The following is a 27632-nucleotide window of genomic DNA, read 5'->3' as shown; positions in this document are numbered from 1 at the left end:
TCGAGCTAGGGGGTGGAGGGGGGGTGGATGAGATGGGGAACCAGCAGGATGGGGGGAACTTACCTCCTGCTGCTTCCACCTCTTCCTCATACGTGTGGAGCTCCCCCCCCCCCGCGAATATCGCGGGTCCCCCTCCTGTTCAGAATATTTCACATATATACCCGAAATAAAATCCAATGAACATGTTTATGAATTCCCCACTATTGTCTTTAATTGGATTCCTTCAAGTAAATGATCTTGCTTGGTATTCTTGCATGCATGGAAATTCACACAGTTTAACAGCTGTCTTTGGGATGGATCCACACCTTCACCTCCACACCTTCACTGCATGCATCACCAATTCCACCCAATATTTCACATATATACCGGAAATAAAATCCAATGAACATGAGTTTATGAATTCCCCACTATTGTCTTTAACTGGATTTCTCTATCAGAGTCATCAATCCCTCAAAGATTTGTCAATGATATCTAAGGTCACCCACTTCAAGATGTAAAGGTGGGAGGAAGAGGAGAGTTGGCTTTATACCTCGCTGTTCACTACCCAAAGGGTCTTGGAGTGGCTTACAGTCTCCTTCCCTTCCTCTCCCCACAACAGACACCCTGTGAAGTAGGTGGGGCTGAGAGAGTTCTGAGAGTACTGTGACTGATCCAAGGTCACCCAGCTGGCTTCCTGTGGAGGAGTGGAGAATCAAACATGGTTTTCCAGATTAGAGTTTGCCACTCTTAACCACTACACCAAGCTGGCTCTCAAAAATTGAGGGGCTCGTTTTTTTCCTGAGGATTTAAAAAAAGTTTTTCAATGGAAAACTGGGAAATTTGGAAGAGCACTGGAAAAAAACACTTAGGAAATATTCTCTTTTCCTTCCTCTGAATGCTATAGACATATATAACATATTTTCAATAATATTTTTATTGCTTAAATAACTTGGGTGACAATTAGTATGCTACAATATGTTTGATAATAATAAATGTTATAAACTTTAACTAGATATCCAAATGTGCTACTTGTCCTATTGTGAACACAAGAGATTCTTCCCATCTAAATAACACTTTTCTTTACTATATAACTTATTTTTTCCTACTGCTCAGATGGCAAAGACTACAATCCTAAGATAATGTAGGATGCAGCAATTTGCATTGCTCTCTCTCTCTCTCTAGTATTGGGTATTGTGAGTGTCTTGCTGCAGTCCACACCCTCCAGACTTCTTGGAGACCTCAACAGGCCTCAGACTAGAGGGATCAGGGTTAATAATACCCTAGGTCTTCCTCCTCACTTTCCATTGCCTTCCACTGTATCCAGGTAGCTAGCAAGAGGTCTAACCCAGGTGTGTCAAACATAAGGCCCAGGGGCCAGAACTGGCCGATCCAGGGCTCTTATTCAGCCCACGAGCAACTAGTACAAGGGAGGGAACACGAGACGGCTGGGTGGGGGAGTGGGCAGAGCCACTCTGATTGTTCCTTCAGTGTGGTGGAACAGCCTCATCTCCAGCAGTCTGCCCAGTGCTGCACCACTGGCTCTCCAGTCCGCCCATGAGGCCTTGCAGTGAAGATACAACAACTCAGAGCTTACCAGCTGCTGTCCTTCATACAGTTTATCTCTCCGGTACCTGGCATTACATTTTATGACACACACAGTCCAGCCTGACAAAGTGACATTTATGTCCAATCCATCCCTCATAACAAATGAGTTTGACACCTCTGGTCTTTGACACCTCTTGCTGTCCTCCCAAGCTTGAGTCCTTGGCCTTTATGAGGGACACTCCCTGGGTTATGCCTACACCCCTTCCTCTTCCTGCCTCCCTGAGGGTTGTCCCACCCTCCTTGGTTGATTAGCAGGAGCTACTACCAATCTGGTGTGACTGGGCCAGGCTGGCTTCCAGTCTTGCCCTCAGCTTCCTTTAAATGGCCACCCTGCCTTCCCCAGCCAGTGGGTGCTGGTACAGAAAGACTCAGAGCCACCCACACAGCTCCTCCTCTCTTGCCTGACCCTGCTGGGTAAGGATGCCACAGGCCTTTTGGGCAGACCCTGTTTCAGCAGGCCTATCACCGGGAGGATTACTGCCTTGCTGTGTTGACAATGGTTTTTGCAAATGTCATGGAAGGTGGCTGAATTTGAGGAAAGCATAATTAGGCCGTGGGGGGGGGGGGATCTTGTTTGAATTTCACACTTGGTTGGTGAACAAATTCACTATTCACAAATTCACTATTCTACCCCATCTTCCTATCAGCCACTTCCAATCCTTTAAATTATACATATATTTAAAAACCCAAACCATTATTTGGTGATAGAAATACTGCTACTTACTAAAATGCTAGGAAATTGTAGCGCATAGGTTATCAAATAACTGATTTATTTTGCAGAGGCCCATATTTTATTATTCATGAAAGTGTAATGAGATAAATGCTCTAAGTAATCATAGGCAATATTTGCAAATTAGCTTGCCCATGAAACTACACTACCACCTGTGTCATCACAGATAATGGTCTTATGATACACCACAGAAAATATATCAACAGAGATCTGGGATAGGAAATCTTCCTGTGCTTTCTCTCTTTTTTTGCAGAATTTTTCCCATTTCTAAAGATTTACTGTTTCATAAAATTAACAGCAACAAATGTATTCCATCATCAACACAATGTCAAACAAGCTAACACTTTCAAAGCGGTAATCTATGTTTTCCAGGTGATTATCCTTTGCAATTGAGTGAAAGAATACATGTACAGTTTATTAACTTGCAAACTGGAGGTGGAGCAGGGAGGGGATAAAACAATACATGCAACTGCCAAATAAAAAATCAAGTTATGAATTCACCTCATTCTGTAGGTCAAACCAAAACTAAAATTCTTATTTATAATCACATAAGAAGAGTCCTGCTGGATCAGACCAGTGGTCAATCTAGTCTAGCATCCTGTCTCACACTGTGGCCAACCAATCCATCTGGAGGTCCAACAACAGGGTATAGAAGCTAGGGTCTTCCTCTGATGTTGCCTCCTGGCACTGAGATTCAGAGGTTCACTGCCTCCAAATGTGGAGGTTCCCTTTGGTCACCTCTTGCATGATGGAAGAGAATACTGTAATCATCAGTCTAGTCTGATGCCATGTACAGTGATACTGATGTGCCCTGGCAACCTCTGAAAAAGACAGTTAAATTCCGTTAAAACAGATGAGTGGAAACCATGTTCATAACATATGATGCACCCTTCTTTGAGCCTGCTAGAATTAACATATTAACAGTTTCCATTATTTTACCTTTTTCTTAAACAATGTAAGTCAACTACATGCTATATTGTGTTTATTATTTTCCTATTATTCCAATAAATATCATTCCACATAAAGATTTGAATTTCTTGGAACACTTAAACTACGCCTGATTATTTTTCCTAATGAAATATTTCAGTTCATGAAACATAATAAAACATTTTAGTATCCATTGATACATTGCTGTTGGGATATAACATTGACATGGGGTACTTTTAAAATACTGTTTACTAAATATGTTAAAATAAATTAAATCAGATCCCTCTGTTTATGGCATTTGACTTTTAATAGAAAATGTTCCAGCCTGGATTTTTCTGGAAAACACACGCCACTATCCCTTAACGGATAGCCCATCTGTACTTTGACTGACCCCACGGGGTGGAAGAGAGGTCACAGGTGGGCTGGCTCCATCACTATCCCTGCACAATCACCAAGTAATCCACATGGTACAGACTAACAGACATACAGAGGAATTGTCTATATGCATGCTCCCTCCCTGTTATCAGCTGCTTTCTGAACAGGGAGGGAGCATATACGCAGATACTTCCTCTGCGCATTCATACTATGCAGACTCAATGATCGCATGGGGAGGAAACATATGTGCAGACACTTCCTCTCCGCATTTGTACCATGCAGACAAGTGAGCAATCTTACGGAGGCAGGGCCAACACAATCAGGTCAGGTTCCCACAGGTCAGTCAACACACATACGGGTCCATCTCTACAGGGCTATAGTATAAGCTAGTTTAAAGATTTAAAATCTTCATCGGAAGCCCTGCTCCATGTACCCCACTGAGAGAGGTTAGATGGGCGAGCACCAAAGACAAGCTTTTACAATAGCGACACCCAGATTGCATTATCCCCTTCAGAGCCACTTTCCAGGTGCCAAATTTACAATATTTTCAGCACCAGCTGAGAACGTCTTCTTTTCCTCAAGTATTTTAGATGTTTCCCCCTTCCTTCATGGAATTTTATCAGCCATTTCAAATTTTATGTTAGCATTCTTTTAAAATCTTTCCTCTGATATTTTTTTAGATGATGTGACCTTGTCAGATTTTTAAGACCCTTACCTAAATTTTGAATCCAGAATTGTTTTAATTGGTTTTTAGAAGAGCCAGCACTGTCCAAAGACGTTTCCGTGGTCATGTGGCTGGCATGACTAAACACCAAGGCGCACAGAACGCTGTTACCTTCCCACTGAAGTGGTACCTATTTATCTACTTGCAATTTCTTGCTTTCGAACTCCTAGGTTGGCAGGAGCTGGAACTAGAGACGGGAGCTCACTCCGTCATGTGGCACACTCGGGTCTCGAACTGTTGAACTACCGACCTTCCACCACCTGCAGTTCAGCATCTTAACCACCTGAGCCACTGCAGCTCCTTTTACATACATAAACACATGCAAATCAATAAACAGTGTTTACTGGAGACTTTGTTCACTTTTGCAATCCACATTTATCATCTTCACATGCTAAATACCTTCATGGACAAGTACTCCTAAATACTTCCGCATTCTGAAGAGATGCAAAGGCTTAAAAAATTATTTTAAAAACTTTAGTGCAATGTATGATTTCACCCCATTCTTTTCCCAAAGAACTTTTGGCTAATGCCACAAGTCTCTGCCTCTTTCTACCATAGTTTTAACAATGTCTTCCTTTCACAAAACAGAGAACTTTAGCTATAAAAAATTTGGGTTTTACTTTATAGTACTTTCCTTCATTGCCATTTTACATGTGGTCAAGTTTGTCTGAAGACCTAATTTTGACACTGAGGCCTGAAAAGCTTTAAAATTTATGGCTGTTAGAAACCCCAGAACTAAAATAAAGAATTTCCTTTCCTGCCCTGAGACATACAGTTGTAAACTATAAAGTCTAGTTTCAAGTTGAGTTGCTAATTGTTGAAGCATCCTGCCTTTCTGACCTTTTCTGCTTTTCTAAATCTCCCATCATTTCGATCCATCAAAAGGAATGGTGTTCTTTATTCAAAGGTGTTTGGTCTGAGCTGCCTTTGAGTGTCTGCTCCCTGTATTTAGCCATTTCAGTTTATCATGGGCCTTTTTCTTTCATCTTGATCAGTAAACCAAAATGCAGAATTTCAGTCCATCTGAACCAATAAATTGGGCTCTCTGGTTATTTGTGGAGTGGAATATAATGAAGATAAACAGGATTGTGAGTAACCTGCTTGCAAGGAACATTTGAAGCTCTCTAGCAAAGCGGTCAACATGGCCAAACCCTTACTTCTGTTCCAAGGTAAAGAACACATGGCTTAAAAAATATGTTCTGCTGCATATTTTCTCTTGTTAAATGTGCAAGTGAAGCATACAATGCAGCAACAAAGAAAATTCAATCCATAAATGCAACCAAAGTTGTCACCTAGAGAAAACTTCATGAACTCATGGAGTTTTGCTCTTTCAGACCTGCCAACAGGAACCTCATGGGCTCAAATGCTGGTCTGCAACTAAGGGCTGTTTTATTGTATCTAGTGGCTGACAAATTAGAAAAGACCAAGTGGCAAAGGTGTTTCAACAGCATAAAAGGGGCATTTTTCTGAAGCATTCTTGACATGATGTGGTTCAACAACAATTTAAGTCTTTTATGTCTGGAATGACTACTATGGAAGCTAACTCCACATACACATTCCACACTCAGGATGAGTCTTTGTTTCAATCACAGCACTTCATGAGCAAAGTTTCTATCTGACCTACTCCATTAAGAGCTCTGCATTTAGAAGTTGTTGGGACAGTGTACAAAAAGTTAGCAGGCCCAGCATGTTCTTACTGGTACACCAGTTTATCCAAACATGCACAAAGAAAGGGTCTGCTAATAGCATTAACAGATGTTGTGTATAAGGACTTGGCTTGTAGTGTCTCAATTTCCATTCTTAACAATATTGGCAGATGGGAAAAAATTCACCTTATACTCATTCATCCTGAGGAAGGTCCACATATTTACCCCCCAAATCTCCCATTCCCAAATAATGAACAGCATTCCTCCACTTCTTCATGAAAGGACAGCAAGAGAGACTTATGAAACTTTTGCTGTCTAAAGCAATATATCTAAATAAAACAAAATATCTAAAGAGCAACCTTAGTGTCCTATAGCAAGCCCTGTACTCCTCCATACCAGTGTGGTCTCTAATACAAGTGCTGCAGCAACCACTAAGAAAGAGCTTTAGCTTTATGAAGGGTTCACAGTTCACATGGAACATACACAGAAAATCCCAGGTTCAATCTGCTTCATCTCTGGTTAAAGTACCCTAGGTGGCAGGGCTGAGAAAGACATTGACCAAGACCTTGGTGAGCTGCTTCTTGGTGAACTAGACAGTATACAGCAAGATGACCCAATAGACTGATTCGTTCTATGGCAGCGTTTACATATTCATATCTCTGAGGCATGAAAAGCATATCACTTAGACTGATCTGTAGTCTGTTTGTTAGACTGATCTGTTTGTTACAATTAGCTCCAAAGACATATGAATCTGACTGCAGACAAGCTCAGAGTACCAGCAGTTTGCATGCAACATTTTAAAGATGTAATAGCCATAACATTCTAACACTTCCAATACCCTCTAAAGAGCAATAACTGAATCAGACTCTAGTTAGTAAGCCTTTTTCTTAAAGCTTTAAAATTAAACATAGGAATTTACAGAACTCCAAAAGCAATTTTTAACGTTCTAATCTACATCCCTTGCAGCATTCACAAAGGTTAAAAACATAAGAACCAACAATGTTGGATCAGGCCAATGGCCAATCTAGTCCAACACTCTGTCACACAGTGGCCAAAAATACCAGGTGCCATCAGGAGATCCAGCAGTGGGGCCAGGACACTAGAAGCCCTCCCACTGTTGTCCCCACCAAGCACCAAGAATACAGAGCATCACTTGCCCCAGCCTGAGAGTTCCTATTTATACTTTGTGGCTAATAGCCACTGATGGACTTCTGTTCCATATGCTTATCTAATTCCCTCTTGAAGCTGTCCATGCTTGTAGCTGCCACCACCTCCTGTGGCAGTGAATTACATGTGTTAATCACTCTTTGGGTAAAGAAGTACTTCCTTTTAGCTGTTCTAACCCGACTGCTCAGCAACTTCATTAAGTGCCCACGAGTTCTTGTATTGTGAGAAAGACAGAAAAGTACTTCTTTCTCCACCTGCTCTATCCCATGCATAATCTTATAAACTTCGATCATGTGACCCCTCAGCTGTCATTTCTCCAAGCTAAACAGCCCCAAGCGTTTTAACCTTTCTTTATAGGGAAAGTGTTCCAACCCTCTTATCATTCTAGTTGCCCTTTTCTGCACTTTTCCTAAAGCTATAATATCCTTTTTAAGGTGTGGTGACCAGAACTGCACACAGTATTCCAAATGAGGTCGCACCATTGATTTATATAGGGGCATTATGATACTGGCTGATCTGTTTTCAATTCCCTTCCTAATAATCCCCAGCATAGCGTTGGCCTTTTTTATTGCAGTTGCACACTGTCTAGACGTTTCCATTGAGTTATCTACTACAACTCCAAGATCTCTCTCTTGGTCAGTCTCTGCCAGTTTGGACCCCATCAACGTGTATTTATAGTTAGGATTTTGGGCTCCAATGTGCATCACTTTGCACTTGGCCACATTGAACCCCATTTGCCACGTTGACGCCTACTCACCCATCCTCAACAGATCCCTTTGGAGTGCCTCACAATCCTCCCTGGTTCTCACCACCCTGAACAACTTTGTGTCATCTGCAAATTTAGCCACTTCATTGCTTACTCCCAACTCCAAATCATTAATAAACAAGTTAAAAAGCATCGGACCGTGTACTGATCCCTGTGGTACCCCACTGCTTACCACCCACCACTGAGAAAATTGCCCATTTATACTCTTTATTTCCTATTAATCAGCCAGTTTTTGATCCACAAGAGGACTTATCCTTTTATCCCGTGACTATTGAGCTTACTTAGGAGCCTTTGATGAGGAACTTTATCAAAAGCTTTCTGGAAGTCAAGGTAAACAACATCTATTGGGTCCCCCTTGTCCACATGTTTGTTCACTCCCTCAAAGAACACTAACAGGTTAGTGAGACAAGATCTTCCCTTACAGAAACCGTGCTGAGTCTGTCTCAATAGGTTTTGTTCATCTATGTGCCTACTAATTCTTTCCTTAATAATAGTTTCCACCAATTTACTCGGTATCGACGTCAGACTGACTGGCCTGTAATTTCCCGGATCTCCTCTGGAACCCTTTTTAAAGATGGGAGTGACATTAGCCACCTTCCAGTCCTCAGGAATGGAGGCAGATTTTAATGAAAGATTACATATTTTTGTCAGGAGATCCACAAGATTTGAGTTCTTTCAGAACTCTCGGATGTATGCCATCCGGGCCTGGTGATTTATCAGTTTTTAAGTTGTCTATAAGTCGTAGGAACTCCTCTCTCATCACCTCAATCTGACTCAGGTCTTTCAACACCCCTCCTGAAATCAGTGGTTCTGGAGTGGGCAAGCACTTCTCATCTTCCACAGTGAAGACAGAGGCAAAAAATGCATTTAGCTTCTCAGACATTTCCTATCATCCTTCAGTACTCCTTTTACCCCCTTGGTTATCCACTGCCTCCCTGGCTGGTTTCCTGCTTGTAATGTATTTGAAGAAAGATTTATTGTTGGTCTTTATGTTTTTTGCTATATGCTCCTCATATTCCCTTTTTGCCTGCCTGATCACAGACTTGCATTTTATTTGCCACAGCCTGTGGTCCCTTTTATCAACCTCACTGAGACTAGCTTTCCACTGTTTAAAGGAATCCTTCTTACCTTTTACAGCTTCCATTACTTTGTTTGTTAACCAGGCAGGCTTTTTTCTATACCTATTTGTGCCTTTCCTAACCTGCGGTATATATTTTTTCTGAGCTGCTAGGATTGTAGTTTTAAATAGTCTCCAAGCTTCCGAACCAATGGTTTTGACCCTTTCTACTTTTCCTTTCAGTTTCTTCCTCGAATGTCCCCTCATATCAGAGAAGTTACCCCTTTTAAAGTTAAAAGTGGTTGTGTCAGTCTTTTGGGGCAACTCCCTATTTATACAAATGTTAAACTCAATAACATTATGGTCAATGTTCCCAAGCGGTGCAACCACTTTTACATCTCTCACCAGGTCTTGGGCGTTACTTAGGACCAAATCCAGGATCGCCTCTCCCCTGGTAGGTTCTGTGACCATCTGTTCCATAGCACAGTCATTAAGACTGTCTAGAAACTCAGTCTCTTTTTCCTGACTTGAACACATATTGACCCAATCAATGTGTGGGTAGTTAAAATCACCTATTACGACACAGTTATGTTACGACACAGGTTATACTGCAACTTCATATTAACATGATAGAGTCAAACATAATCACAAAACACACTTAAAACTGAACACTCCTTGTACAATCTCCAGGTGTACATCAATATTATAACACTACTTAGGCACTATACATTCTCTAAATATTTAACTTTATTTTTGCACTTTTTTTGAAAGTAATATGGAACAATTCTTATGATCTCAAATGTCTCTTAATACCTGCAGACATGACAGGTCTTTATACAGAGATGCTGGTTGGAGTCAACCCAAAAGGTGCTTCTTTCCCCCCCAGTGTTCTCCATTTCAGTCTTATGTATCTGACAACTAACATATTCTGATTGTAGAATAATGCAATGCTTGTAATGTGCAGAAGCAGTGTGCTTTATGCCACACACCTCCAGGACTCCTTTATCGGCAAAGACATTCAGGTTGGATGCTGTACTTTCATTTCAGAGTTTGGGAAGACTTTACAGTAATGTCTGTGCTTTTAAGGTTTATTCAATTTCTAGAACAGAATATCCTACAGTCCATATGCAAGTCTTGCACAGGTAATTAAAATGAGTGCGCTTATCAGTAAAATAAAGAATATCTCCATACATATATGCAGAGTGCTAACTCACACTCGTACCAATCTCTGTGCTCAACAGTTTTTCCCTGCCACACTGTAGTTACAGGCAAGAGTTATTAATCCAGGCATTCTGCTATTCTTTACTCCTTAAATGTAGGATATACTAGGGAGCAAACCATACCATTTAATACCTGAAGGTTAGAAATCACCTAGTCATAAATTTTATTTATTTAGTTTAGATTGTTATGCCCTGCTTTTCTCCCCAACAGGAACCCAAAACAGTCTATGCCATTGTTCTTCCTTCCTTCACTTTCCCCTACAACAACCTCCCTATGAGTGAGGTTAGGCTGGAAGAGAGTGACTGGCCCATGGATAGCAGTGGGGATTTGAACCTGAGTTTCCCAGATCTTAGTCCGACACTCTAACCACTACATAATGCTGATGCTCAATACCACGTTGGCTCCTTACAAATATACAAAAAGCTATTTACTTTTAAGTGACCACTATGCAGCAACAGATTTTTATTCATATGCCTGAACTGGAAGTGAAGTCCCTTTGTCCCTTGCACTACATCACTTTTACCATACAACAAGAATATGGAACCCACCCTCACAAAAATGCCTCCTCATACTACAAATATTTCCAACTCTCCAGTAGGGAATCAAAGGTCTACAGCTGCAGCCCTGAACTGGATAGCCCAGGCAAGCCCAATCTCGGTAGCTAAGCAGGGCCGACCCTGGCAAGTATTTGGATGGGAGACCTCCAGAGAATACCAGGGCCGGGAGGCAGAAGCAGGCTATCAAGCCACTTCTCTGAATGTCCTCCGTGTCCCTGTAGGAGTCGCCAGAGGGTGCCATGACTTCCAGGCACGGGCACACGCAAACGCAAAACTACCACCAACAACCCAAAAAAAAGGTCTACAACTGCAGAAATGAGAGGCAAGGTAATAGCACAAATGAGGCTTACTTTCAGCAACTATTAGTGAGTGCTTTGAAGCAGAAATACTCAGTGCGCTAAAGCCGAATCCTTGCATACATTTTCTCCAGCTCACTCGCCAAAGTGGTAGAGTACAGAAATTGACATGGGGGTATCTGCATTCAAAATGCGAGGTCAGCCATGGAGTTTGCTGACTTCCCTTTAGATGAGTCTCACCTCACGTGACTCTTGTGAGAACAAAACAGAATAGCCTCATGCAAGTCACCCCAAGCAAAGTAAATACACCAGGCAGACTGTTAAAATTATAGTTTTATGTTTCTGTTTGCACAGAATTAACATATCATCCAATCCACTGTCTGCTTTTTTTTGCCGTCAAGTCACAGCTGACTTATGGTTGACCCCCTGGTGTTTTCCAGGCAACAGATGTTCAGAGGTGGTTTTGCCATTGCCTGCCTCTGTGTAGCAACCCAGAACTTCCTTGGTGGTCTCCCAGTCAAATACTAGCCAGAGCCAACCCTGCTTAGGTTTCAAGATCTGATGAAATCAGGCTAGCCTGGGCCATCCAGGTCAGGGCACTATCTGCTACTTGCAATGAAACAGCAGACTGTGCGTGTCACTTGCATAACTGTTATTTGAATTTTCTGCAGAAAAAAGAACTATTGATATGGAATGTAAGCACCACTTGCACATTCAGAGCTATAGGTAACCCATTCAGAGCTTTACAGTGAGATCTTAAGCAGAGCTGCATCTTCCTAAGCCTACTAACACCAGTGGGTTTAGACAAGTTTTTATAGAATGTCCTTCCCCTTATAAGTATGTTCTGAAGAACATTTTAATATATTTCAGCATAATAAATTATTTTGAGTGCATATGGAAAGAAAACAACAGATAAATTTTATACCTAAAATTAAATAAAATACTTCCTGTTAAAAAGGACTTTATACATTCATGGTCATAGTTATTTTCCACTTGTATGGAAAATGCTGCTACATGAAAAAGTGTTGCTATTCATTCTTAGGTTTCCCTCATATCCACCAATTGATAAGGGGGGGGGGGGGCTGGCCAAACAGGCATTTTAGTATGCAACACAAGAGAGAAACATGTATACATGGCAAGACAAAGGAAGTAGTCTGGAGGCAACACCACCAGTTAGAGAAATTCTTACTACCAGTGTCAATAAAGTAACTAATCAGCAAGCAAAAGAGATGCAAAATGGGCTTCAGTGGTAACGAAGTATTGGAGCACGTGGGTGCAGGAATAAAGTGGAGGTTATAACAGAGGTGAATGGGATACGATACTTGTAGACCTGTAGGGAGGGCAGCTAGGAGCTTGCTGAAGGGTGTGCTACAGTTGCCAACTCCATCTTGGGAACCTTCTAGAGATTTGGGGCCATGCCCTGGGAAAATGGAGTTTGGGGAAAGATGTTATGCTGCAGGATCCATCCTCCAAAGCTACCATTTCCTCCAGGGGAACTGATCTGTGTAATGTGGAGATCAGTTTTAATTCCAAGAGAAATCCAGGCCCCACCTGGAGATAGGTAACCCTACCGACGAAGGGAGACAGACGAGTCCAACCGAGCCTAGCAGCGCGATCCTACGCATGTTTACTGGGAAGCAAGCTCCTCCGGGCTCAATGGGACCCATATCCAAGCCAAGAGTGCCTAGGAGAGCAGCCTCAGCCGGAGCAGAGAGGACGAATGCGGGAGGCATCTGCAAAGTTTCTAGGGCGTCGCATAGGAAGGAGACGCTAAGGCGCCCCTGCGAGGCTACCCGAGGATACTTCCAGAGGGCGTGCAGTGGAATGAGGGGCATCTGGAGGCAGCGTTCCCCGGGGCTAGGGGGGCTCCTGCACGGGGGTCCCTCGCGCGCGCGCTCTCTCCCGGGGGCTACGCAGGGGCTCCACTCCACACCCCCCCCCTCGGCCGCCCCTCTCGCCCACCCTGCATTGGCGCGGCGCGCTCACCATCAGCACTTTGGCCGCGTTCTCCAGCTGGGCGATCACCTCGGGGGCTCCCCCCGCCGCCGCGGCCGCCGCCATCATGGTCTCTCTTCAATGACGCGCCATGCGGTGCATTCTGGGACGAGGCAGCAGCTCAGCCAATCGCAGGTTGCGGCGGGCCGAGGAGGGCGAGTCCGGGGGGAGCGAGGAGGGCCGTTTGGCTGGGAGCGCCTCTGTTAGCGAGACGCGCCCCGCCGGCGTGGAGGGCAGTGAAGGCGCGCCGCTGGCCGCGCTTCTCCTGCCGCTTCGTTCAATAAAGTAATCAGCAAGCAAAAGAGATGCAAAGTGGGCTTCAGTGGCATGCATGGGGAGTTCCAAGGCGCCTGCCAGTGCGATCCTAAAGAGACTGACTTCATTCTAAGCTTTTCAGTGGGTTTCGACTGGAGTGACTGCAGAAGATTGCACAGTAAAACTCCATAGGATTGCAGTGTAAAACACCGTTGCAGGCGCCGACTTCGGTGTCAGTTCCCCCCAGCTCAATACCGGTCACTGTTCTATCTCTTGATCGAAATCCGTGAAGGGATTCTAAAAACAGACACGTGTCACACATTTGGTAGTTCGAATCTTGGGAAACGGGGCTTCAGCGTAGTGCGTGTCTCCCATTTCGCACTCATTGACTGTAGAAGTGGCATTGAGGAGATTCTTTAAAAAAACTTCTAGATTAATTTCACCCCGGATTGCGACTTTACATAGGGTTCGTAGCTCTTGGAATGTGTGTCGTCTGTTACATATATGAAGTGCCCCTTCAATGGCATAACTGCACAGTTTTCCTTTAATATAACAGTCAGGGGCCTAAAGAGCTACTTTTATTGTCCTTTGAACAGCAGAGCTGTTCGTGCAATATCAACAGCTGCTTATCAAAATTATTGACGGCGGGAGGGGCTGCTGTTTGAGAAACCCAAATCGAGAGCCTGGCTGAGTGCAGCCCTTTGGATCCCAGTCTATGGCTTTTAACAGTCGTATGCAAAGCGAGTTTTTAATGAAATCCCAGTCTTAAATTTTTTAGTGCATTTTACTATGCAGAAAATTTTGGATAGTAATCCACTAGTTATTAAGAATGAAGGCAGAAAAACAAGAACTGGCTTCCTAAATATTTGCTAAAACCCATCATAGGTAAATTGCTAAGTGAGGAGTATAAGCAGACTCTACTGTCTACAGTCCTGGAGAGAAGTATGAAGGTTAACATTTTTAGAGTTTATGATTTCATTGTGCTTCCCCTTTGACCATAAGATGTTATGGTCTCTGAGACAAGAGACCCATAAAGAAGGTAAACACATGTATCACAAATGTAATTTGTGAAATGTAAACATTCAGAGTGAATTAAAATTAATTCTCTCACTGTGCCAATTGTCTCTAACAGGTTCAAAACTCTGTTCATTAATGCATTTTCATATGTTCCTAAGAGTAATTAGAGAGAAATGTGAAAGCAAAATAAGTCTGGATTACAGATCATAACTGACTTTAAATTGTGTAGTATTGTCCTATAGAGTTTGAAGGTGACACCATAAATACATCATTGGAAGTATGTTACTTTCTGTTTAGTAAATGTGCTTCAAATGGCTGCCTTGGCTGCCTTAACTGTTCAGTATTCTTATTAACATAATGTAATTTCTCATAATTGTTAACAGCCATCATCATCCCATTGAATCAGAGCAAGATAATAAGAGTTTATAGTTTTGCTACAATTGCTGCCTTGTGCCTCTTCTTGGTCTGACCTGGATGGCCCAGGCTAGCCCAGTCTCGTCAGATCTCAGATGCTAAGGGGGGGGGATTTGGGGGGGGGGCTCAAGTTCCCAGAGTTTTCCCAGCATGCCCCCTCCAGGCTGTCAGGCCCTCTTGGATTTCCCAGCAGGGGCAATCCCCCCCCCCCCCGGGTAGCATCATGAAGCTCCTCAGGCTGTCAGGTTCTCAAGTTCAGTCAGGCCTGTTTGTCTGTGTATCAACTGAACAAGTTCCTAGTAGGAGGCACACGGATGGTTTTATTCGTTTGTTTTTACAAAGCTAAGAGGGGGAGGGGGACTTCAGTCGATCTGTGAAGAAACAGAGAGAGAGAGAGAGATCATGGAAGTTGGAAGGGAGAGATCAATCCACCTAGCAATCGGGAGACCTCAGTGGTTGGACACTGAAGAATGTATTGTCTGCTGCCTACAACACAAACTCTGATGTAAGTAAAGCTAGATTCTAGTCCCGTAGCACTTTATACCCCAACAAGATTATTGGGGTATACATATTTGAGAGTCAAAGCTCCCTTCCTAGGTATCTGACAACGGGAGCATTAGCTCTCAAAATATTTTATCCCAAAAATCTTGTTGATCTCTAAGTTGCATCTGGACTGGTACCTAACAGAACAAAGTTTGAATCCAGTGGCACCTTTCAGACCAACAAAGTTTTATTCACAGTATAAAGCTTATACTGTAAATAAAACTTTGTTGGTCTTAAAGGTGCCACTAGACTCAAACTTTGTATCTGATGTAAGTAATGGATTGAAATAGCCTGCTGGGGAGGGTGGGGTATAAATCTAACAAACAAACAAATAAATAAATAAAATAATTATTCTTTGCCTTCACAGATGGGATACTGATAATTGCATTATGTCTGTGTCCTGGTGGCCCTGCCTTAGAGAAAGAAATGGTCTCATCTCCATTTTACCTTTAACAGTGGGTGTGGGGAAGTGTTACCAAAGACAACCTTCCTACCTAGATGTGTGCTGCTGTTGCCCTGATTCCATCCTGGCTAAATTTGCCATGGCAGCCATGTTAGGAGCTCGCAATGCCTTAGTTTGGGGAAATAGAAAAGAGCAAGAGTCCAGTAGCACCTTAAAGACTAAAAAAAAATCGTGGCAGGGTATGAGCTTTCGTGAGTCACTGCTTACTTCTCTTTGGAGAAGGTGAGGTCAAGGCTGTCCTCAGGCTATGCTAATAGGTAGCCAAAGGTTTCAGCGGAAGACTGATTCACTGATGGGGCATCTGCAGCATTGCCAAGTGGGCTTGCAAAACCAGGCACCCACCTTGGTATGTCATGGTAATTTCATCAGCAAGTCTTCCTGAGTGCAAACTGTAATTACTATCAGGAGAGCCCTTTTGCTGACCTTGCCCGAATGTCTCTGAACCTACCAGCCTGCTCCAGGCATGGGGAAAGCCTCCGTCCTGACAGCCCTTTTGTCCACTCTACCTCGATACAAACTACTTTTGTTACCTTCTGGGAAGCTCCCCGCCCTTTAACTCAGTCAGAGCCAGAAAATCCATAGATTCTCATCCTGGACTCACCCTGAATTCCTGGGCCTTATTGTCTTTAACATTCTTTTGCGCTGGCTCCTACAACTATCACTGCTCTGCCAGTGAAAACTGTGCAGTCTCATACTATCCACTTGCACAAGGGCTGCCAACTCTGCTTTTCTTTCTTGCCACACAGGAGTACCCCTCCACTGCCTTTCCCCCCCTTTTGGATGCTTGGAGGTTTTGCTTTAAGCCCGTACTCTCAACCTGTGAATCATTGAAACAGACAATGTACTGGAAGTTAAGGTGATTTTGATATCCTGAGAGTTGCAGCTTTAGAGAAAAAGAAACGGAAGAGACATGATTTTCTTTAACAATTCTTTTTCGGTGTGTCTGTATGTGGCAGGGGGGAATAAAGCTGGCTCCCCACATATGGAAAGTGAGGTGATTCTGCCGTCCTAGACCCTGCTTCAACCAAAAAATGCTCCCATATTTTCACACCAGCGTTATCTGAGAAGCCAGTATTTACTGTGGATACTGAGGTGCATACTGGATATTCAGTACCCAGGATATGAGGAATGTAATTTGTTGATCTAAGACTGGGGAGACAAGAGTCCAAATCCCAACTTAGAAATAAAGCTCACTACATGTCTGTGAGCCACTCAGACAATCTCAGCCTAACTTACCTCATAGGGTAGTTTTGAGGAGAATAAAAAGGGGGAAGGCGTATTTCCTTTAGTCCACAAATGTAATTGTTTCACTGAAGGAGTTTATGACATCTTCCTTCTTAAGAGAGTCCTCTTTGACTGAGATTCAGACTATTTTAAGTGAAAAAAAATATTTTTAAAACCACATGATTAATTGTTGATGTTACATCGTTTTTGGAAATATAAATAATTTCGTATTGAAATAATTTAATATAGATTACTAAGTATGGGCCTGGACCAGGTTCAGCCCCGATCCCCCCTCCCTGGGAAACTGAGAAGTCTACACCCTTGCTGGTTAGGACTTGGATGGGAGGTCCCCAAGGAAGTCCAGGGTCACTATTCACAATGGCAAACCACCTCTGATCTCCTATCCTATGAGGTCTCCATAAGTCAGGTGCGACTTGATGGCACTTTCCAATCACCATGCCTCTGCTTGAACTTCAGTATCCTGCCAGTCTCAGCCAGCATCATCACAAGACAGGAACAAAGCTAAACGTAATTTAAGTTAAAATGCTGAAGCTGCAACACATACAATCCCTTGATTTGGGGATGGGCAGGAAAGCAGAGAGACAAGTCAGGAGAGACAAGCAACTGTTGTGTATGGATTCTCTCTGGGCACTCTTGCTTCCGTCATGATGCCAGGAGCCTCCAGAGGAAGCCAAAGGGAGGGGGACAGAGGCAGATGGGGAAATGTCGGCCAGCGGAATGGAGAATGTAAAGCCACGAGGAGGCCACTTGGTTTGCTGGCGGAAGAACGGGGCTCCAAGGGATGTTGTTGCTGCAGTTGCTGGCCTCTCTCACACTGGTGATGGTAAGAGATGCCATCCACCTGGAAGGAGCTGCCTGATTTGGGCACACTGCATTTGCAGCTGGGAAAATGTTCCCTGGGCTGTGCAGGGAATTCTGTGGCTGTGGGGCCACTGCTCTATCCTGGGAACCCAAAGTGACATCAGTACAGAAAACTCTCTAGCTACAGGGCTGCTCTACAGTCCACTGTGATGTTGTATCAGGCAATTTCCCAAGCAACTGTGCAGGGAGACTAAGCAGGATGCTCATGGTAAAAAGAGCAAAAGTAGGGGGGACAAGTTTTAAAAACCCACAGATCTTTGAACCTCATTTCATTTGAAGTAATCTCTTTGAGTTACCTTTCCCTGGATTTTAACTAATGGGGCCACCAAAATCTGTATTTTCATTTGAATATTGTTTCCAATCTGCTAGCAAAATCTAGTTTTCCACGGTACCTGCTTCACATTAATTCAAGCCAAAAGCGTGTTAGTGTTTTTTCATTGTATTTTAATATTTTTGTTCATTCACTATGTTGTCCAGCTGTTATGCTCTACATTCTGAAGACCTAATGCCGTTCTGTGGTAAGTAAAATGTGCATGTACCCTCACCACTTGCAATTTACAGTTTTGCTTAAATGCCAGTGCTTTGGTGCAATTCACTGTAAATCAGTTTCGTCCTCAGTATCTAATGACAGCTGTTGAAATAATGGCCATCATCTTTTGAAAGGCAGTCAGCCATCTTTGGTCTACAATAGTGCAGGACTAAAGAAGACATGGGAATTTTATCTGAACCATATTATGCAGTCCTACATTTCTTTTTCCAAATTTTAAATTCTTTTTTCCTGCAGATGAGCCTACTACACAAACATAGGTTGGTACTGTTATAAAAGTGTTGGATATATATAAAAAATAGAAAATTGACTCAGTCCTTTGCCTTTCCGCTTTCTACGGTTCTCTTATAACATGTGAAATGGGTCTTGGTGAGTTTTTATGAGATCGCTTCTACAGTTAATGGAACTCACCACAGGTAAGATCTTTAGACTAGTCATTTTGTACTGAAAGAAGAATAGAAGCATGAGTCATAGGAAGACAAGGGTTGCTTTCCCCAATGGTTTTAATGGATGAAGCATCAGATGTGACAATCCCAAGCAAATGCAAGATTACACATTGGGTTGACGGCAAAGGATGATTATGCCCAAAAGTGAACTTGCACAGGGCAATTGTACAGACAGGGCAGGTGTACACTTGAAGAATAAAAACAGTGAGAGCCCAGTAGCACCTTAAAGACTAAGTCACTGCTTACTTCTTCTGATACCTGCAAAGTATGCAACTTCCCTTTGGGATATGTACCTTGGTTGCATGTGAAAGTGACCACATGTTTGGTTTGCTTTTTTGGATTATCATGTCTGAAAGTCACCACAATTTCTTGTCGTTCTCTGTTGGTTAGCTATTGGTTAAGATCAGGATACATAGCTTGGAGTAGTTTCTCCAGCAATCTAAAAACTATACTCCGTTGGTAGGATCATGAAGCCTGTAAGTACATCACTTTCTCGGCAAGCCATTGAGCTATGAATAGAATGCAATCTATTAATTATGGAATGGCTAATAAATCATTTGGATATGTCAAGTAATATTGAATGTCACCCAAGCATACTGTAGCCTTTATTCCTGTATGAGAAGTGTCCTTCATGCATTACATTTGATGGAATGCCATTTACAGGCTCCCTGAAAAAACAGTTTAATGTATACAAAGGACATCCTTGTCTTGTGCCATCAGACAAATCCTTGGTCTTTGTCTGTATGAATTTCTTGTCTTGAGCTTCCTTCAGGATCACGAAACTGCGGAGGAAATCTGGCGAAGCCCCGAGTCAAAATGCATCCCCAGAGCTTCGGGTGTGAAATTGACACGTTTGTGTCGAGGCAAACGGCGCTGTGCTGCGAGGCAGCTCTCGTGAGAAATCACCCTATGTTATGATCTTATTTTAGCAAAGGACTGTGAGAGCAAAGCACATTAAAAAAAATTCTGTTACAGTGTCAGAAACTAAATGTTTGTGTTAACTGGTAATTGTCAAGATTTTTTGGATGCCCCTGGAAATTCGTGGTATTTACTGCTAAATCTCAAACCTTGTTTCATGACATGATGAGATTCCCCCCACCCAACTTTGTTTTTATTTCAATTTTGCAAAGGTACAATAAAATCATACAATGCCAAATCAAGATCCGGTATAAACAAACAAAATAAAGCCCCCAAAACAAAATAAAACCACCACCTAAATACAATCATCAGACAGTCCTAGTACCAATACAGCACTAGACTGATGTAATACTACACACCAATACAAAAGACATTTTTAATGCATACAAACTTAGCTACTTGACCATTACTGACTAGCATTTATGAGAAGCATATGTCTGGAAGTTACACTTTCCCCAGATTACATATCAGAGAATATGTCATAGGAATGTAAGACAATATGACAAGACATTAACCACAATTTATTTCCTTTTGTTTGTTTTTAAAAGAGTATCAAAATGACATAATGAGATTTTATCTTCATTTTCATCATTTACTGATCAATGGGAGTTTTAACACCAACGTTGATGGAACTGGGTTGTATTATAAATTTTCAAATCAGTTCTAGATTTGGGGCTTGATCTTCAACAGACAGATGGCCAAAGGCTTAGTCATGTGTTCACATATCACATGATATTAGTCAGCAGTGGTGCTGGATGCACATATTTGCTCCTCCCCACATGTTTCTGCCCCAAGGAGCTTACAATCTAAAATTTCAGATAAGGGAGGGGAGGTAGGTAGAGGGAGGGATAAACAGGAGAATATGCATTCATTTCCATTCAATTTATCAGCAAGTATGTCTATATAGGTTATAGGATTGTAGACAGAACAAAATTCTATATATAAAATATAAAATTTATTTCAGTTACAAATCACGTTTGTGTTACTTGGATGACTTATTCAAAAACCAGTATGTTGTAATTGGCAGAATCTTGAACTGTAGAAATGTGGGCTAAAGCTCCACACAGCCACGTTGTTAGCTTTATAACTTTGAAGCCTAATTTTTCAAGCATCGTTGTAAGGATAAAATACATTTGTCCCAATGTACTTCATCGTGAGTTCTTTGGAGGAACCATGAGATATCAAAGATAAAGGAGTTAATTTCTAAATCTAAACTGGAAATACATAATAACACAAGAAGAGCCCTGCTGGATTGGACAAATGGTCCATCTAATCCAGAATTGTGTTTCACGCAGTGGCCAACCAGTTGCCCTGGAGGACTGATAAACAGGGCATAGGGGTCAAGGCCCTCCCATGATGTTGCCTCTTTCCAGTGGATTTCAGAGGTTTTCTGTGTTTGAATATGGAGGCTCCCCTATCTTCCATGAAGCCGTCTAACCCTAGTATCCTTCTTTAGCAGGTATAAATATAGCTTATGTTACATCTCTTTCATTTTTTATTTTTTTTAACCAGAACATTTTATTCGTATTCAACCATAAAGTATAACAACAAACAGCAAAAGTTACAGAAATCCACTTATCCTACCAATGCAATCAAATATACTATCAAAGAGAGGTTCCACGGACCAAAGCCATAAAGGTCATAGAAACATTAACCCAATAACAACAACTTATACTTCGCATTGTAAATAGTTTTCCAGTCATTTCTTTCACGATGAAGGGAAACTTAAAGAGGTGCTCTGATTTTTTTAAAAATTCTCATGGGCTTCCTGTATAAAGACCTAGTAACAGCAGGCTTTTAAAGAGATCTTTTAGCAACATTGGACAAAATGTTCTCTTTCCAATATGCATCATTAGTCTTCCTCTCAGAATGTGCTTAACTCTTTGGAGATATCCACTCTAGTAAGAATGAATTGTTATCTCACTACCATTTTATTTGTTAGGCTGGATTTATTTTTCTAGTCCCAGTCACTAGATTAAAATAATAGTTCAGTGGTGGTAATTTAACAACTAGAGAATATTGTGTGAATTTGCATAATTGCTATGTTCCAATCTCTTCAGATTTCAGAAGCTAAACAGGGTCAGCCCTGGTTAGCATTTGGATGAGAGACCACCAAGGAATACCAGGATCACTATGCAGAGACAGGTAATGGCAAACCACCTCTGAACATCTCTTGCCTTGAAAACCCTACAGGTTCACCTAAATTCAGCAGTGACTTGATAGCAGAAAAACAAACCAAAACCAAAAAAAACCCCTTAAAGATCTATTGGCTAATAATGAGGACAAAGGCTGTTGTGACGGACTGCACTTTTTAAGAGGCTTAGAAGTGCTGTACCAAGGAGGTACTAAAAAGGAGCTGCGGTGGCTCAAGTGGTTAAGACGCTGAACTGCAGGCTGTGGAAGGTCAGTAGTTCAGCGGTTCGAGACCCGGATGCCGCATGATGGAGTGAGCTCCCATCTCTGGTTCCAGATCCTGCCAACCTAGCAGTTCGAAAGCAAGAAATTGCAAGTAGATAAATAGGTACCACTTCAGTGGGAAGGTAACAGCGTTCCGTGCGCCTTGGTGTTTAGTCATGCCGGCCACATGACCACAGAAACGTCTTCGGACAGCGCTGGCTCTTCGGCTTTGAAACGGAGATGAGCACCGCAACCCTAGAGTCGGATTCGACTGGCTTTCGAGCAAGGGAACCTTTACCTTTACCAAGAACTAAAGCACTGTGAAGGGTTTATTCTTCATAGAAAGAGACAGCCTTGAGTGACAGGCTATTCCAAACAATCTGATTGGTTAGCATCAGCTGAGCAAAGATCATCTTGAGAGAGTTGGATGCTGAGGAGAGTCAGTCATATTCCTAACTGAGAAGAGATGTGTACAGAAAGAGAACTGGGGGATCGTTTGGCAAGGAAGTTTTGATAGTAGAGAAGACTCCCATTCAGAAAAAGGAAAGGGGATAGATCTTCTAGAGAGAGAAGATTCCCTGCCCAGTCAAACAGGGAGAGTTATTTCTGAGGAGTACAGAGATCTCTGGTCTGTTGTGATTAGAAACTGCCTGTAGAAATCTTAAAAGTCAGTGAACAACTCAAGACGAGTACTGTAGTTCCAAGAGAAGGGGTTTGGGTACTGGGAAGAGGGTACCAGCCACCTGGGTACCAAAAGAGTCAGCGATTACTCAATTAAAGTGAACTAGACTGTTTGGGGAAATAATGGGAGAAAAAGCCTCTCAATGTAAAGATCTAAGTAACTGTGAATGAATTAAGAACCTCTCATTAGCTTAATATATAAGATCAAAAGTCTATGCTTGTGCTAGTTTTACCTCACTAATTACAACCCCTACTTTCACCTGACCTTTCCTTTGATTTTTTAATTTTAAAAACATCTCAAGTGCCATTTTCAAGGGTTTAAGTTAAAGGGCGAACCTATCCCTTCCCTCAGGGATCAAATAGTCAAAATATATCTTACTGACAGGGTGGGACAGCCAAAGTTTCTTCAGGGGAGAAGAAAACATATTACCAGGACTGCTCAGTCAGTGAGGGGGCAGAGAAACAGAAGGAAAATCTTGCCTCTGAGGGAGGAAAGAAGAAGAAGAGATTGGATTTATACCCTGCCCTTCACTCGGAGTCTCAAAGCAGCTTACAAACTCCTTTCCCTTCCCTTCCCCACAACAGACACCCTGAGAGTTAGGAGGGGCTGAGAGAGCTCTTTCAAGAACTGCCCTTAAGCAATGCTCCCTCTAAGCTATGGAGTCTTGTGAGCAAAGATTCTACTTTTTGAGCTACTGACATTAAAGTAGTGAGTCAGCAATCTGGCTACTGCATAAATTAGTTTGCTCTGGAGCTAAGACAAAAATGCCAGAGGCTGAAAAGCTGTGAGCTAGCTCACACTAGCTTAGAGGGAACACTGAATAACATTGTAAGGATTTATTCAGTATATTGTGTCATGAGCCACACACACATTAGCTGACCTACCTCTGAGTCCTTGGCATGCACAATGACTCACATCATGCCAAAGCATTTCAAGAAAGATTGGCAGGTTCCCTGCTGTTGGTGGAAATCAAACTATCAAAATCATGGATGATGAATTAAACATTTACAAGAAACAGGCTGCATCATTGTTAAGTTTTACAATCATGGATTACTTTCATTCTTCCCCATATTTATAGTCAATGAAAAGAAGTGTGTGTGTGTGTGTGTGTGTGTGAAGTGCTGTCAAGTTGCTTCTGACTTATGGCGGTGACCCTATGAATGAATGACCCCCCCAAACATCCTGTCATTAACAATCTTGCTCAGGTCTTGCAAACTGAGGGCTGTGGGTTCCTTTACTGAGTCAATCCATCTCATGTTGGGTCTTCCTCTTTTCTTGCTGCCTTCAACTTTTCCTAGCGTTATTGTCTTTTCCAGTGACTCTTGTGACCAAAGTACAATAGCCTCAGTTTAATAATTTTACCTTCTAGGAAACGTTGTTAAACGGTTAAAGCTTGATTTGATCTATTTGTCTCTTTCGCAGTCCATGGCATCCGTAAAACTCTCTAGTGCTTATCTGTACCACAGGCCTTTCTTTGCCACTAGATGGCTCTTTTCAACCATAATCAAGTGCCTATTGAACTAAATCATGGTTCATGATCACACACACACACTCAAACAAACACAGGTATAGTCATTTGCCTGTAGTGTTGAATTCATGCAAACATCTAAACTTCACACAACACAGTTTTTTCACATTTTATTCTATGGGATCTGACTTGTACAATAGCCAGATTGCACAGTAGAACACCATTCTTCATTCTTCAGTGACCATGCTTCAAGGGCAGTCCGGAAAAGTCGAGCCTCCTAAATCTTTTAACTCCACAAAACTCAGTGCAGCTCCCCAACTGTGGCTCCTGTTTTTGACCTCTGTTTAGGATTGCAGAAACAGAGTTCCGAAGTCTGACAACCCAACTAGAGCAGTTTCATTCCTTCAGGTTACAAGCTGTATAGACCTAGATTAAGAAATTTCCCATGATGCAAGAGTGATGTTAGGGCAACTCAGCTCACAGCAATGAACGTTTTTTCTAGGAAGATTTTATCTAGGATGCAGAGAGTGGGAAGAAAGGGTCAGTTCCTGCAACGGAGAGAAGTGAGCAGTGTGGCCCCACAAGTACAAGTATCAGGATGGTGCTATGTAATTTGCTTGTTATTGATTTGGAACTGGGGGTGAGCAGTGGAGTGACCAAGTCTGTGGGTGGTAGTGTTGCCAACCTCCAGGTGGGGGCTGGTGTTCTCCTGGAAGCCCAGCAGATCTCCAGACTACAGAGATTAGTTCCCTGGGAGAAAGTGGCAGCTTTGGAAGGCGGACTCCAGGGTATCACATCCCTGTTGAGCTCTCTCCCTTGCCCAAACTCTGCTCTCCCCAACACGCTCTACCCCTCAGTCTTCAGGAATCGCCTAACCAGGACTTAGCAGTTCTATCCCCCCCCCCCCCCTCCAACACGCTCTACCCCTCAGTCTTCAGGAATCGCCTAACCAGGACTTAGCAGTTCTATCCCCCCCCCCCCCCTGTTAGTCATCTTGGGAAATGTTATAGTCCCTGAGGCCTGTATCAGACTGTCACTCAGTGTCTTTTGTTGGAATGGGGAAACACTTGGCTCTCTTCCTCCCTCCACAGCAATCTGCTTGTCTGCCTACCTTTCACAGTGTACAAGAAAAATATTTACATCATTACTCAACAGGTGTGCTGCCTATTGTGGGAGAGAAGGATGGAATGTAACCTTTTCTCTATCCACCCCTCATCCCCAGCCAGTCCAGAGCACCTACATTCACAGCATGCCTCCAAACAAAGCATTCGCTAAGCCCCAGAGGCAGAGAAAAGAATGGCTAGAAGTCACCTCTGTCAGATTATTGGCCAAGCCGTCCTCTCGCTCCTTCCCTTCCTGCTTCCCCTTCCTTTACCTCACGAAAAGTAGACAGTGAGGTGCCAGAACAATCACTTCTGATTTCAGAATGTTATCGTTTTAGCAATCAGATAAATTATATCATTATAAATAGGGGGGTTAGGTCTGGATTTTGCTAAATTAATTTCAAAATGCATACTGCTTTCCTTGTGTGGTTGCGAAAGGAATTTTTTTTGGGTATGACTTCCCGATAAATGGGGATTCATGCAATTAATATTGACCGGACATTGCCTCGCTTGATCGTTGTCTTCATAAAATCAGGCTGCGTTTCATTTATATTGATGATGATGGAAAAGGAAAATATATGGTAAAGAGTAAACACAGAACATAGTGATGAAGGATTAACATTGACGGTGGGCAAGGAGTCTGAGTGAATTTTGACTCTTCATACAAGCAATAGATCAGAGGTCATTTGGCATCCATTCAATGGCCCATCCCAATGGCATTTCTCTGTCAGCTTTCCTGTAAATTGATAGACCATTTTATCTATGTGAATTCTGCTGCTGTTCTAAATATAACATCTCAGTTTTTAATTAAAGACTCTGGTTCATGCCAAACAGCTGATGATAAATTACAAGCTGTGTTCAATCTGTCCAAAGGGGAGGGGGTGGCCCTGATAGCATAGACTGAAATTGTCGCGCTATTTTAAGTCTCAATTAACGAGGTTTAGCGACGGATGCATCCCGGTTCCCAACTAACTTGATAAGCATCAATTCAATTGCAGCAGCGATAACGAAGTGAGTTACTTCCTTTCCTCAGAATGTTCCAAAAGGTATTCTGTTTGGACGTGTTGCCAGAGTTCATAGAACATTTTCAAATAATTAATTAGAAACACATCTTTTCCCTTCTGTTACTTAATACTTTAGTTAATGGATTGTTGTGCAGACAAGTAAGTGATATGCATTGGTTTGGTGTGTAAACACTGGAGTGTATCTACAAAACATACTTCTCTGGCTGCTCAGATGTTAGCTTCCACGTTTCCCTAGTATTTATTCTAAATGTTTAGATTTGTAAAATCATAGGCTACAATTCTGCTTTTCAAGCCACACCGATTTCAGCAAGGTTTACACAGAAATGTGCTCCAGATTTCAGTCAAGTGCCCTGATCCAACATTGTACTCTGGTTGTGGAAGAACCCTTTGATGCAGGCCCACTCGTGAACCCTTCTCACCTCCTCCACAACCGTGATGGTGTTCTTATTCATTTCAGCGGTGGAACCTGATCTGCTCATGCAAATTGAAATGCAAATTAACTCTGTTCAATGAAAGGAATGAGGATTGGTTATTCCTGTATGTGCACAAGATGATAACATAAAAATTGCCTTGCTGAATCACACTGAAATTTGCTGTGGCCCAGCATTCTGTTCCCAAGGGCGGCTAGCTGGGTGCTTCAGGAAGCTCCTGGTCGTGACCGAGCTGGATATTATCTCTGTATACAGAAACTCTGTTGAGCTAAAAGCTATTGGTAGATTTATCTTCACAAGGTGTCTGATCCTATTCTGAAACAGAAGTGTTTTCATGCCCCCGTTGAGAGGCTGATTTGGCTACAGTTATCCTTGATGACGTCCAGGTTGGATGACTACCACATGCTGTTCAGAAGCTCTGGTTCAAAATGCAGCAACTAGGCAAAGAGGGGGTGAGCAAAAAAAGAAGCATATTTGGTTAATCTTACAGTAGCGCTAGCCTAGACCCATTCTGTATCAGTTACATATTTTGTAACTCACACACTGTAACGAAAAGGCTATTTATTTAAAGAACTGTGACTCATTTAAACAGCAGGAGGACACAATGGAGCATATCAAAAGGTGGCACCAAGACTTTCTTTCCCACTAATGTATGCCTGGCACTAACTCTACAGTCCTGTAGATACCAGCAAAAATTGGGTTTTAGCTTTTCAGTCCTGGTGATAAAAGGTGCTATCAAATCGCAGCTGACTTAGGGTGACCCGGTAGCGTT

At 42.5% G+C, this 27632-nt stretch overlaps 1 protein-coding gene across 1 annotated transcript in view; it reads right to left on the bottom strand.

Annotated features, from left to right (window-relative positions):
- Nucleotides 1-13114, bottom strand: part of XPO4 (exportin 4) — a 75818-nt gene extending 62704 nt beyond the window's left edge. Inside the window, exon 1 of the mRNA XM_015417050.1 lies at nucleotides 13037-13114. Within this exon, the coding sequence (XP_015272536.1) occupies nucleotides 13037-13114 (78 nt within the window). The remainder of the gene's footprint in view (nucleotides 1-13036) is intronic.
- Between the last annotated feature and the right edge of the window lie 14518 nt (nucleotides 13115-27632).

This window comes from Gekko japonicus, unplaced genomic scaffold (assembly GCF_001447785.1).
Source record: "Gekko japonicus isolate JY-2015 unplaced genomic scaffold, Gekko_japonicus_V1.1 scaffold685, whole genome shotgun sequence".
Classification (NCBI taxonomy): domain Eukaryota; kingdom Metazoa; phylum Chordata; class Lepidosauria; order Squamata; family Gekkonidae; genus Gekko; species Gekko japonicus.
The sequence above is the reverse complement of the archived record's forward strand: the minus strand, read 5'-3'. Positions and strand labels throughout refer to the sequence as shown.